This window comes from Podarcis muralis, chromosome 4 (assembly GCF_964188315.1).
Source record: "Podarcis muralis chromosome 4, rPodMur119.hap1.1, whole genome shotgun sequence".
In the NCBI taxonomy this organism is placed as follows: domain Eukaryota; kingdom Metazoa; phylum Chordata; class Lepidosauria; order Squamata; family Lacertidae; genus Podarcis; species Podarcis muralis.
The window spans coordinates 14,651,625-14,665,914 of record NC_135658.1 but is presented as its reverse complement, the minus strand read 5'-3'; the positions used below and the strand labels follow the sequence as shown (position 1 = coordinate 14,665,914).

The following is a 14,290-nucleotide window of genomic DNA, read 5'->3' as shown; positions in this document are numbered from 1 at the left end:
TCTTCAGTCAGCAAGACTCCCAAAAGGGCTTACAGGCAATCAAAGCAAGAAAGGCCCTCCCCACGGACTTACAATCTTAAAAGAAACACAGTACGCGAGGGGAAAGGGACAGGGAGAGAAGAGGAAAATCAGGCACCAGTTTCTGAACAGTTGTTCCTATAATGACCAGTTGGCACAATTCAGGAGCTCCTAATGGATCTGGGCCCCAGCCAAGCCAGAGGCTTTTAAAGCCATCCAGGTTTGAGCAATGCTTTGAAACGTTGGTTTTAGTGCCAGAATGGTGCTGGGAGTCTCCCACAAACCATCGCGTTCCCACATCCCGGCAGTGGATAAATGCTAAAAGCAAGATGGGGTGAGATGGAAAGCAACAACTCCCTAAATTAGGATTTCAAGTTTTAAACCGTGGATTACTCAGTCAAAGCTGTGAGTTCACGAGCTGCCAGGGCCCAGCTTCAATTGGGGGTGATCCGAGTCGAGTTACTTTTAGAGTCTTATCCTGTCCTGATTCTTTTGTGTTGCTGTAATGCTGTAAAAGTAAGTGGATTTTCCATCTAGCTCGTTTGGTATATTAAATTATAAGTCATCTCTGCACTACGTCAAAAAGGCACCTGCGCTTGTGTTTTGGGTTATACACACATTTACTTAATTTGATAGCAGTTTGAATTTCTTTAATCTAATCTGCACACTTAATTACGTTCAGCTCTTGAGTTGGCTAAGCAGCAGATGGTTAATCAGCTCAAATGCCTTTAATCAGCAGATAGCCACACCGACCTTACTTTTCTCAAAGTAATATTCGTTTCAGGTTTACAGTGACAAAGGGGCTGAGAGACCCCAGAGCCAATTGAATGCATGCATCTATTACAGAGCCAATGCATATCATTCTCTTTTAATCAGGGTTTCGCTGTTACAAAGGACTTGGAGAATGTGGGGCCTGCTGCCTGCTTAACCTCATTCTGTGTCTGGCTTTCAGGCTTTGAATTGGTTTCTGCGCCGAGAATGTCCCCTGACCTAACTCCTGATTAGGTGCAACGAGGAAACTTCCGATGAGCGAGGGTTGTTTCTGCAGTGTGTTTATAACGAGTCCAATGGGACACAGATGCGCGGCGGAGTTCAGCCAGCAAATCTAACCCACAAATATACACACACATGCTTTTATTTTCCGTGTATGTACAAAGACAATAGCTTTCCTCCACCCACGCCCATGTCAGAAGCGATTACCCGTGTAGATAACTTTCCGCATAACTTTTGCAACCGAAAGCGACTGGCAGACCTGGAAAAGAAGGAAACCGTCAGTCCCCTTGGGTGATGCTCATTGCTTTAGAGTGGATAGCAACGCCTATTTATCTTCCGACCGCGGCAGCAACAAAAAAAAAAACCCCTCAAGCCATATGGCAGAAGTTTTTTAATCCCCCCGTGAATTCTCCCTTTAATCATCTGAAATATGTTAAGAATATTTTACAGCGAATTCCTTCTGAACTAGGAAAAAATTCCTCGTGAGGTCTGTTGTTCTGTTCCTAAGTAAACACAGCTTTTCTCATTCCTCTTCCACCTACTCCCTAAAGCAGGTAAATCTGATGAAATATCCAAGGAGTCTCTTAGTCTTGCATTCGCTGTCCTCTCACCCTGATATGCCTATGTGCACGATCCCTGTTGGAATCATAGAATTGTACAGATGGAACGGACTCCGAGCATCATCTAGTCCAGGCATAGGCAAAGTTGGCCCTCCAGATGTTTTGGGACTACAACTCCCTTCATCCCTGACCACTGGTCCTGTTAGCTAGGGATGATGGGAGTTGTAGTCCCAAAACTTCTGAAGGGCTGAGTTTGCCTATGCCTGATCTAGTCCAACCCCTTGCAATGCAGGAATATATAGCTGTCTCATATGGGGATCAAACCTGTGGCCTTAACAGCACTATTCTCTAGCCAACTGAGCTCGGAAGGACTCCACTGCTGTGCTAAGCCACAAGCCATGGTTTAGCAAGTTGGGCAGGAACTCCTGTATTCTTCCATTCTCCATTTTTAAATTTTGAAGGGTCTTCTTCTTTCGTTGCATTTTTGTTGTGGTGCACATGGCGGTACCCAGCCCTGAAATTCTAAGCAGAGTGAAGAGCAGTATAAAAGATGCTTTAAGTCAAATGTTCTCAGATAGCTCTTGTGGCTTACCCAAGGAACATGATCTGCAGATCCAGCCCCAAACTAGACCCAGCTATCAGGGGGGTGGTTTAATACTGGGAAATCGCTCTAGGTTAATTGCAGCAAGGACTACAAGCTGATGGCGTTCCAGAGCAAGGAAAGCAGACTCGACAAAAAACAAAAACAAAAACAAAAAAACCCCACACACAATTCTCCTTTTGTTAACTATGTCCTGGATTCTGATTTCAGTTTTTATTTTTTTGCTCTGGGCTGCACCGGGCACCGAATTCTAACTGGAGCTTGTCCCAGAGGCTGGAGGATAAGAAGAGCTAAATTACACCACTTAAAAGGAAAACAGAATTAAAGCTCTTTTAAATTGTGTTTTGCACTTCCTGTGGGTGATAAAGGCTACAGTAAATCATTTCAAAGCCTGCCAACTAGACGTATGAAAAATAAGCAAATTAAATTACTTCCTGAAGTTGCAATTGCTTCTTGTCCCTTTTTGCCCTTCAAAGGCAAAAAGGCAAAAGCAGGGCAGTCCTGGACTTTAAGCCCATTTGCACCCGTGCTTTTCATGCCCTTTGCAGATTTCCTATCCACCTATTTCCTTATTTATGAGGGGGTTTTTTCCCATCTGCAATTGGAGTCAGTTTTTGTTTAGTTTTTAAGGGTGTTTAAAAGCAGACTGGGACAGGCATCACTTCCCACGACATACCCACATTATTTCCTTCCTTTTAATAATCTAATAAACATTAAAAGCTTCCCTAAACAGGGCTGCCTTTAGATGTCTTCTAAAAGTTTGGTAGTTATTTTTCTCTTTGACAACTGGTGGGAGGGCCTTCCACAGGGCAGGTGCCACTACCGAGAAGGCCCTCTGCCTGGTTCCCTGTAACCTCACTTCTCACAGTCAGGGAACTGCCCGAAGGCCCTCAGCGCTGAACCTCAGTATGTGGGCAGAATGATGGAGGTGGAGACGCTCCTTCAGGTATACTGGACCGAGGCCGTTTAGGGCTTTAAAGGTCAGCACCAACACTTTGAATTGTGCTCGGAAACGTACTGGGAGCCAGTGTAGGTCTTTCAAGACCGGTGTTATATGGTCTTGGCGGCCGCTCCCAGTCACCAGTCTAGCTGCTGCATTCTGGATTAGTTGTAGTTTCCGGGTCACCTTCAAAGGTAGCCCCACATAGAGCGCATTGTAGTAGTCCAAGTGGGAGATAACCGAAGCATGTACCACTCTGGTGAGACAGTGCACAGGCAGGTAGGGTCTCAGCCTGCATACCAGATGGAGCTGGTACACAGCTGCCCTGGACACAGAATTGATCTGTGCCTCCATGGACAGCTGCGAGTCCAGAATGACTCCCAGGCTGCGCACCTGGTCCTTCAGGGGCACAGTTACCCCATTCAGGACCAGGAAGTCCACACCCGCCCGCCTCCTGTCCCCCAAAAACAGTACTTCTGTCTTGTCAGGATTCAACCTCAATCTGTTAGCCACCAAAAGGTTGAAAACCTCTGCCTTGGGCTAACCACTCAGCACATGTGCCAAGTTTCCTCATGGGGGGAGTAGCTCAAGTTCCTTAGTGATTTAGGTTGACCTTGTCTGCACATTTTCCTGCTTTACAATTCGTTTCACTGCTTTGCTTGTGAGCCGGGTAGGATTTGCTCATTCTTTATTTTTAAGGGCCAGACATCATCAATATGCTCACTCACCATCTTATTAAATGAAAAGAAATGTTAAGGCAGTTGCAAAGCCTCCAAGGGGGTTGGTGGCAGTGGCGAGTTCTCTCAGTGACGTCACAGGCACCAGCCCATCAGTGCCATACCAATACTCAATTCCCACCCCCACCCCCGTTACAAACATGCAGCGTCAGTCTTTCGGAGAGGCTTATAGAACGGCCTCACTGCTGTGCAAATGTGATGTCCGCCTTCATTCACCCTGTGGAATACAATCTTTTGCAAAGCCGTATCAAATGCTGCTTTTTTTAACAGCAGGCTTCTTTCTTTGCTCACAGGCCATCGTGGTGACAGACGGAGAGAGGATTCTGGGTCTGGGGGATCTGGGAAGCTACGGCATGGGGATCCCTGTCGGGAAACTCGCTCTCTACACGGCTTGTGGGGGCGTCCATCCCCAACATTGCCTTCCTGTCCTTTTGGATGTCGGCACAGACAACGAGGTGAGTTTGACTTGCTCATTTTCATTTGCTGCTATCCAAGAATCTCTCTTTTTTAAAAAAATTAATTTTTATTAGTTTTAACATATAAATTATAAAACATACCACAAAACTTCATCACTTATACAATACAATGCAAACCTACAAACATAGTCTGATCATCACAAACACTTTTCATATAATCTGTAAATTTACTCCAGTCTTCCGTAAATTTCTGGTCCCGCCGATTACGAATCCTTCCTGTTGGATTGTCTAGTTCTGCATAGTCCATTAATTTCATCCTCCATTCTTCTTTCGTCGGTAATTCTTCTGCTTCCATTTTTGTGCCAATAATATTCCTGCTGCCGTTTTTGCATATAAAGACAATTACATTCCTTTCTATTTATGTCACTTCCTACAATGCCCAGTAAAAATGCTTCTGGTTTCTTTCTGAATGTATATTTCAACATTTTTTTCATCTCATTGTATATCATCTCCCAGAAGTTTTTCACCTTTTTACATTCCCACCACAGCTATCCTAGAATCTCAAGGTAATGTGTGTGTCAGTAGAGGCGGGTCCATTAGAGCGTATGGGGCACTGCCCCAGAAAATTCAGTCTGCCCACAGTTAGCCTTGCACAGTATACCTCTGAATATCAGTTGCCATGGATTACAGGAGGGGTGAGTCTGTTGCCCTAGTTTTGGGCTTCCCATGGATCTCTGGTTGGCTACTGTGAAATCAGGATGCTAGACTAGATGGGCCATTGGCCTGACCCATCTAACCTCTTCCTAATTGTGTTGGCAAAAGGGTTTAATAATGTGCATTGCGACACATGTGAGTACTTTAGAATATTAGATTTTGGATGCAGAAATCCAGGGCAGTCCCCGAGATACTTTGGGTTTGGATGGTTGTCTGAATGTGCACACAGGCACAAAGCGACTATTGTAGCACAGTTTCCAGGTCTTGCGGAACCTCTTGGAATCTAAAACATTGCAGCAGGTATTGCGAGCTCAAGATAAATGCTGGATGCTCTCCCATCCAGCTGGCCGAAAACTCAAAACAGCTTTCCAGCCAGCAGGAGTTGAAGAGGTCCGCTCCATCTTTCAGCGCGATAATGGGGAGTTTAAAAGATCCTTGGCTGCCCAGGCCTGATACAGCCTTTACTCTTCCTGAAACCAACACATCCCTACGGCTGCTTGGAAGAGATTATATTTCAGCAAACGAAGAATCCCCGCGGGTGGCTGGAGGCTAATTAATTTCAGCGGTTTGTCAGATCACACACTCTAATTCTTGCGATAATAATATGAGAGGGTTGCATCTGTTAGCAGTTTTCTGCTTTGAGACTCCAGCAGTTTTAGCTTGTGCCAGAAAGGACATCTGCAAAGGGGTTTTTTTTTGGGGGGGGGGGACTGTCCCCTCTTCTTCTTTTAGCCAGTAAATACCTCACAGCTTTTTGATGTGTCCAAGTTTAGTCAACAAAATGCTCTTTTTAAAAATAAAGCTTGCTCTCGCTCTCTTTTTCATTTGACAGCTTACCACACAGGTTGATAATGTGGTGCCCATGGGTTTGGATATGCCCACAAGTGGCCTTTGCTGGGGGCTGAGGTCTCACCCCACCCTCCGAATTAGGGGAGCAGGAAGCCATCTCTAATAGCCAATAGGAGGCTGTTTTCAAGGCTAATTTCAGGTGGAGTTACACCTGGGAAGAGGGTGGTCTCCATAAACATCTCCCTTGTTCTCTTAGACTGGCAATGGCGCCCACCTGAGAGGTGCCAGAGCTGAGCTCAGGCTGCAAAAAAGGCCCTGATTCTATCCAGAAAAACCTGGGTTTGGCCTTGATAGTGGTACCTTTTCTTTTATTTATATATATCCCCCTATTTTTCTAGCAGCAGGAGAGGAGACAGCTGGCTCTTCCTTTAACCTAGTGCCCTTTGTCTGCGCAGAAAACACTGCCATAAAACGTTGCCTTTTTCCTCTGTGGAGTTCATTATGGCACAGAGGAACTTGAGTCACGACTCAGGGAATCCCCTTTTAGGCTTCCTGGCGATAGAGCACAGCTGTGCCGCTGCAGCTTTGGAAAACAACGGCAACAATGAGGTGGGAGCGCCTGCAGGCCAGCCGTCCGTGGAGCAACGGGGAAGTCACGGGACAATGGGGGTCTGTTGATGGGATGCCCCCTTCATCCCTTGCCTTTGATACAGCTACCAAGTCTTTACAGGGCACAAACGGCATCCCGTTCCACTTAGTCACCGAGGCCAGTTAGTCATCACACCTGCTTCTGTTTCCTTCGCTTTGAGCCAGGATCCTGTTTCCCACCAGGCTAAAAGCCGAGGCAGGCCTTCCTGTGAGTCATCGGCTGCGCTGGACGTTCCAGTTTGGAGCAAGCATGGTGGCCGAGATGGAAAATCGTTTGGGAAAACAACAATGTGGTCCTTCAGCTATTGCAGGCCTTGACCTTGCCACTGGTCTGTTGGGAATCTCATATAAAGTAGGACACAAGATCACAAGAACAACCCCACGCTGGATCAGTTCAAAGGCCCATCTAGCCCAGATGTCTAAGGGAAGCCCCAAAGCAGGACCTGAGTGCGAATCTTCCCACTAGAGATTCCCAGCAACTGACAAAACATTCTGAGCTTCCTCTCTAACCTTTCTCCAAAGGAAAGTTGCTCCATCCGCTTTATCAGTCTGGTTGAGCTTTCCTGAACCTTTTCCATCTCTATACAGTATTCCTTTCAAAGGGAAGTGACCCGGTATTCTAAATACGACTGCACCATATTTTTTTGGAGAACAGCATTATCAATCAATCAATCAAATCTTTATTACGGTCATAGACCAGCATAAGTAGGGTGGGAGTACAATAATTTAGAATCGTTTTGGAAATCTAAAAAAGTATTAAAACAGAAGGTATCTCTAAAAGACTATAAGAATCTAAAAGAAGGGTTAGGAACGTTAAACGGATATGGAAGAGCATAAAAGATTAGTATGTAAAAGACTACAGCTATCAGTTTAGAGAGCACTCTGATGTGAGTGTTCATTAAATCTAGTTTGTGGCACAGGTCATCTGACAAATTGTGAACCCTGCTGTGCAGAATCGGGCAACATTGTATGTTGGAGCAGGATTGGTATCTGACCACAGCAGGGAGGTATATAATTGTCCTGTGCCCCCTGGGTATTTATGGAGTAGTGGGGAGATAAGGCTAATACGAATGTCTCTATAGTATAGGCACTGGAGAAGCACACGCTCTGTTGTTTCAATTTGTCCAGAGTCACAGGTGCATTGTATCTGCAAATAAGCAGTCTTCCTGTATCGACCTTCTGAATGGCAGGCGTTAATGATAGCGGCAGTTTTAAGTTCCAAACAGCCCCATCCCATTGCTACGCTAGAACGCCGAGACAAGAATAAGACCTCACACTGCAAAATATATCTGCATTTGCTTTATCCCCTCGGGGGGGCTGGTTTAATTGCACAGAAACCATACAGCCCGCAGAGTTGGGTCTTATTTAGGGTTAACTGCCTGAAATGGGGGTAACGATCAGGCATCCTGCTGAATGGATTGAATATGGGTTTCTACCTTGCTGGGCCAAAAAGCAGCAGGCCGGCAGACGTTGTTGTTTTTTCTCTCTCTCTCCGTTTCAGGCCCTCCTGAACGATCCGCTCTACATTGGCCTGAAGCACAAGAGAGTTCGTGGGAAACAGTACGACAGCCTGATTGATGAGTTCATGCAAGCAGTTGCTAACAAGTGAGTGGGATTTCGAGTGCGCGTGTTCCCTCCCATTAGCTGCTTGGCTTTAAGAGAGGTTAAAACTAGCCACGCAAACAGTCCGTTTCAAGGCAGGGCTTGGGCAGAGGGGGGGCCATTAAATATGTGCCCCTACGGGTGGTCTGAGAATGACCCTTTGTGCTCGAGTCAAGGTTATTTATGTCCACAGAAATCTGATGGGAGAGAGACTCGTTTATCTGGAACAATTTCCTGCTGTCATCGTAGGCCCCTCAAGAAAGGACAGATGTGACTCACAGACATGTTAAAAGAGGCCCGGTTATCACCAGGGTGGTTAAATGTATTTTTTATTTCTGTATATATATATATATATATATATATATATATATATATATATATATGCTTTCGTAGATTTTCACGGGTACAGGAATGCAGGTTTTGGTGTCCTCGGGTATCTTCCCGTGTAAAAGTTGGGGTGTCTAGAGAGCAGGATCTCAGTGTTTGAGTTCCTATAAATACTGTTGAGGAGGTATGGTGTATAGCCTCCAATGTTCTGGGCAGAGAGGAAGTTCCCAGGCTAGTGTGCCTTTTCTTCTTTTGTTCCTTAATTGCTTGAGGGATATCTTGAGTGATTTCTTGAGTGATATCCTGAGTACCACTTAGGTGGGTCATTAGGTGTGGATTAGTTGCTAAAGCCTTTGTGTCTTGACCTCTTGAACTTTGTGAAGAGTTTTTCTGAGAAGATGGCTGTACTGCATTTAGTTGTGCTCTGGCTTGGCTTCGTGTATAGGGGCGAGCTGTGGTTTTGTGGCCTGTGCCAGCCAGATCTGTGTAGGGATTGCAGGGGGGTGCAGCATCCGGAGGTGCCACCATGGTTTGGCTACTGGATGGTGTCTGTAATTTATCTGTGGAGAGGGTCTGGGTTTGGGTCTGGTGTGGTTGATTGGTGATGGCGTTCTGTGTGCCTCTGGCTCTGGTGTCAGTTTTTGTGGGGAGGGCTAATTTCCAGATGTCTGGCAAGCGGGATGTGTCGTCACGCTTGTTCATGTTGTGAGGGTGTTTCTCTATCTCGATGGCTTCCATGATTATTCTCTGCAATCCCTACACAGATCTGGCTGGCACAGGCCACAAAACCACAGCTCGCCCCTATACACGAAGCCAAGCCAGAGCACAACTAAATGTAGTACACCCATCTTCTCAGAAAAACTCTTCACAAAGTTCAAGAGGTCAAGACACAAAGGCTTTAGCAACTAATCCACACCTAATGACCCACCTAAGTGGTACTCAGGATATCACTCAAGAAATCACTCAAGATATCCCTCAAGCAATTAAGGAACAAAAGAAGAAAAGGCACACTAGCCTGGGAACTTCCTCTCTGCCCAGAACATTGGAGGCTATACACCATACCTCCTCAACAGTATTTATAGGAACTCAAACACTGAGATCCTGCTCTGTTCCAGTAACAAGAAGCCGAAAGCACCAGCCTGAAGATGACGAGTGAGACCTCGTCGAAACGTCGCCTAGACACCCCAACTTTTACACGGGAAGATACCCGAGGACACCAAAACCTGCATATATATATATATATATATATATATATATATATATATATATAAAGAAACCCAAGATTCTTTGAGGTTCAAAGAATGGTGGTATACAGTGGTACCTCAGGTTAAGAACTTAATTCATTCTGGAGGTCCGTTCTTAACCTGAAACTGTTCTTAACCTGAGGTACCACTTTAGCTAATGGGGCCTCCTGCTGCCGCCACGCAATTTCTGTTCTCATCCTGAAGCAAAGTTCTTAACCCGAGGTACTATTTCTGGGTTACTGGAGTCTGTAACCTGAATCGTCTGTAACCCGAGATACCACTGTACTTTTGAATGTCTAGTTCCGATGCATAACCTCCAACACCCCTCTGATCAAAATTGGGATGTTGGTTTTTTTTGGTCCCGAGCTATTGCGGGAGGTAGTGCACGAGACCAAAAATATGAGCATCTTTTGGTCCAGCGCTCTGGCATGAGCCAGCTGGACCGAAAAACAAATTGGGACAGTATGCAGATGGGGCTTGAGCAGTAGGGGAAATTATATAACCCCCGTGCTTATTTTAGCAGATCAGAATATTGCACTTTGCATAGCTGTGCAAATTCAGATAAAGCGGGACATTGGAATCTGCCTTCTACCACATCAGGCGACTGGTCCACTTAACTCAACATTGTCTATACAGACTGGCAGCAGTTCACCAGGACTTCAGACAGCTCTAGTTTGAGATCCCATTGGGGAATCACCCTTGAGATATTTAGTGTACAAAGCATGTTTTCCACCACTGAGCTGTGGCCCTTCCCTGTAAACGTATCAGCAGAAATTCGACAAATAAACCTAAGCATACATTGGTGGGAGAGATCGAAAAGAGAGTAACGGTGATTGGGTCTCCCAGGCTCTCTGTCCTTTCTCCATACTGGTTCCACCAGTGGTTTAGCAGGCCCTTTGAACGTGGGTCTTTAAAGTGGAGCACAATCGTAAGCATTTAGATTGCCGTGAGAACCAGGGAGCTGCTTCCATTGGGAATCTCTCCTACCAGCTCAGAGAAACAGGGAGTTTAATGGAACACAGGAGAGTGAAGATTCACTGCCCTAATGTGAACATTGCAATTCATTAGTAACATCCAGCAGCTGTTCTGATCTTCCAAGATTCCTGGAGGCGCCTGTAATTAGCCACTTGATGATGGTGCCTCAGGCATGTAGCTATTTTTCAAACGTGAGCAATTAATAGATTTTGGAATAGCGATGCAAAACAGAGTTGTTAGGTTGATCTGCAAGCAGATCAGCTGGTCGGTGGTGCTTGCAAATCCATTATGGGGCAGCTGTGGCTTTACTTGCCCCACATCTGACATCGTAAGGCAGGTGGGTGTGGCTTCACATGGCCAATGCATTCTCAGATTGGGAGGCTTGGCCCTCCTGAATAGGCTCATGAGCTAGCGGTTTCCCGTAAACGACTTGGGACCCAAATATCTTAAGAGTTAGCTTCCTCCATAATGAATTGCGGGGGGTTGGACTAGATGACCCTTGGGTCCCTTCCAGTTCTAAGATTCTATGAATCTGCCTGACCCTTGTGATCATCCATTGAGATCCTCTTCCATGTTCCCTTAACCATCTGCAGTACAGCTTGTGAGCACAGGAGACATAGCCCTTTTTTTGGTAGTGCTAAAACAGTTCCAGTGCCCTGTGAAAAGACTGGGAAGATAATTAAGGAAAGGTTAAAATGGTTTTTAGTTAAATCACCTGCCTTTTAATAGTCAGTTAAGTATACATACATTTGCATATTGCAAAATTATCTCATGCTTCAATTTAATACAAAGCTACCACTCTGTTTAAAAGAAGGAATATCTTCAACATTTTCATCTCCTTCAGTGCTAACCTAGATCCAAACTGTGTTTAAAGAAATTAAAAGTGTTTCCTTATCTTACAGCATCACCGGTTTTATTTTCTCCCTCAGCAATTAAATTGGCTTCCAATTAAGAAATTAAAGTTTTGTTTGATGCACCTGCCAGTTAAATGGCAAGCTTATCATCTCTGCGAGGTTGTCTTTCTCACCATTCCAGCAGAAAAGGCAAGAGGCAGAAATTCCAGGGGCAGATTGGGGGGGGGGGATGGCCAAGCTGGCACTCCTGGGGAGTAATCCAATTCAGTTCACATTTGCAGATGAACCTATCTAATTTTGCACTTTCAGAAATGATGTGTGTGAACAGCCATCCTTCGAAATTCACACTTCTCTGAATTTTGCAATGCATTTCTTGAGTTAAGTCACTTGTAGCAAAACGCACAGAGAGAGATAGAGTGAATAAAAAAGCATATATCGATGAAAAAAGCATTCAAAGAATTGTATTACTGGACATTGCACTCAAAAAATGTCAGAAGAAATTCACACTAAGATGCCAACGAGTTTTCATGAGGGGTTCAAGGGGGGCGATCGCAAGTCAATGTAGAAATGTGGAGAAGTAAACATAAGGGTGGAAAAACGAGGAACTAGAGAGGAAATGAAATTTGCAGATTCACCAACCCCCAGCTGCCTCTAGAGAAATTGAACCTGACACCAAAATTCGCCGGTGAAATACTTAAAAAAATATGACCTCATGCTGATTTCTCTTGACCTCATTTGAGGCCTGTCCACACTGACCTGGAAATAAGTCCCACTGAACAGAATGGGACTTACTTCTGAGTAGGCATGCAAAGGATTGCACCGGCTAAGCTGAAAAACCCTGTGCAGACTTGCAGGCTCCACTGAACTCGGTGGCTTTTGTTTCCAAGTGAAGAACATGTAGGATGGAACTTCCCATCTCCTCCTCCCCTTTGCCTCTTCCCTCTCTGCAATACTGTGCCACAGCCGTGTCAGTCGTCGGTCTCCAGGTATCGGGAAATGCTGGATTCTGGTCCAGCCTCAAAGCTCCTGCTTTGTGTCGGCATGATGGGTGTCTGAGCAAGCGGCTCAGATGCGCTCCCACACTCTCAGGAGCGCTGTCGCTGAAGTCTCATTAAACTGTCAACAGCCTTCTCCTATTTCCTTTCACGCCGCACACCCATTTTGCCAGGCTGACTGCGAAAAGGAGAAGCTTGCTCGCTTTCATCAGCCCTCCTCCCCTGTTTTGACAGCAGGCCGCAAATCCCGAGAAGGCAGACACTCGGGACGACCGGCGCAACTTTGCTAGAGGAGGAGGAGGAGAGAACAGCAGGAAACATTGTTGAGAGATGCTTCGTTCAGCCAGTATCCCTGACCCAAAGCTCCTAGGTTTGGGGGACCCATGTTGTTCCCCATCCCCAGATGTTGTTGGCATTCCCCATCATCTCTGACCATTGGCCACACTGTTAGGGGGCTGTTATTATTTTTGCCCTTCGCCCCAGGGCAGGTTTCAGCAATATAACGCAATATTAAAAACCATTTAAAGCAACTTGCAGGCACCAAGGTTGGTCCGAAAAATATCCACCTTGAGTGCCAAAAGACAGAGCAAAGAGGTGCATCTTCACCATTGGCCAGAAGGTCCCAGGTGCAACTCTATGGAGAGAGAATTTCAGGGCTGCTGCAGAGAGAGCGCCCTCTTCTGGCCCACCACCAACTAAGCTTCTAAGGGAGAAGGAGCTACCAAGAAGGCCCCCTTTGCTGATCTTAGAACCCTAGGTGGGTCTGTAGTGATAGAAGTGGTCTTTCAAGTATTGGGGACCTGAGTTGTTGAGTTGGGATCCAGTAGGATCTCAATGGCAGTAGGAGGCTTCAATCGCCTTTAGCTGACAAATTCGAGCTGCACAATTAAAGTAGATTTTGAGCTCCTGCACAACAAACCCGCTTCCTCCCCGAGTCCTTTCTGCACCCAGCAAAGTGACAGGCGAAATTCATCATCAAGAAGTGTGGGATAACGCGTACTTGACACCCAACATTGTCTAACCTCCCCACAAAAAAATCAGGGCAGATGCTCGCTAAATAGCCAGCAGGCAAATCACAATGGATTCTGAATGCACAGGTCATCTGAAAGCACTCACGAGAAGTGGGTTGGTGCAGTATGCCTGGGAATTTTCCGCCAAGTATTCATTTGTTTGCAGAGCCCCGCTGAGAGGCTGTGCCCTTTGCTCCAGCTGAGTGCTGATTCCTGATACGTGGCGACGTGGTAAAGCTCAAGGGCAGGCAGAGTACCTGTTCTTGCTAACAGGATTGTGAGGCTAAAGGAAACCAGCTTTATTAAACGCAAACCCTGGAATTTGGGGCCTTCTCCAAACCGATGCCAAAGTTTTGTACTCATTTTGTGCCACAAGCCCTGCGTTCTGTACCCCCTCCCCCCAAAAAATAAGCAATTGCTACATCAAACTAGGATTTGCTATCAGTTTGGAGGGGATTCCAAATTTCAGGGTTTGAATCTAATAAAGCTTATGCAACCTCCAAATCCCCCCCCCCCAAAGAGATTTCTTAATATTTTTATATTGCATTGATTTTCTTATCCCTTTCTGTTTATTCTGCCAGTTGTGCTACCTTTCATATGAGTAGCCTTGGGCGACCTGGAATAGAAAGAAGGGATACGAAAACGGGTTTTAAGAAATATCAAAAATTGTTACACTTTTTCAGTCTTGGGTGCCCACTGTCAGATCCAACCACTTTAAGTGGGGACTCTCTAGTCGACCTGTTTACTGAGTATTCATCTTGATTTGCATGTCGCAAGGCTTGCATGGAGGTTATAATATTTTCTATCCACATACCTATTTCCTGCAATAAGCTGCTTCATTGTTTTTCTTACCTACAAACATCTCCC

At 45.6% G+C, this 14,290-nt stretch overlaps 1 protein-coding gene across 2 annotated transcripts in view; it reads left to right on the top strand.

Annotated features, from left to right (window-relative positions):
- Positions 1-14,290, top strand: part of ME3 (malic enzyme 3) — a 94,593-nt gene that overhangs the window by 57,228 nt on the left and 23,075 nt on the right. The window contains exons 6-7 of one of the 2 annotated variants that reach the window (XM_028726013.2): positions 4,143-4,304; positions 7,918-8,021. In XM_028726013.2, the coding sequence (XP_028581846.2) occupies positions 4,143-4,304; positions 7,918-8,021 (266 nt within the window). The remainder of the gene's footprint in view (positions 1-4,142; positions 4,305-7,917; positions 8,022-14,290) is intronic. The other variant, XM_028726014.2, reaches the window with a different exon arrangement.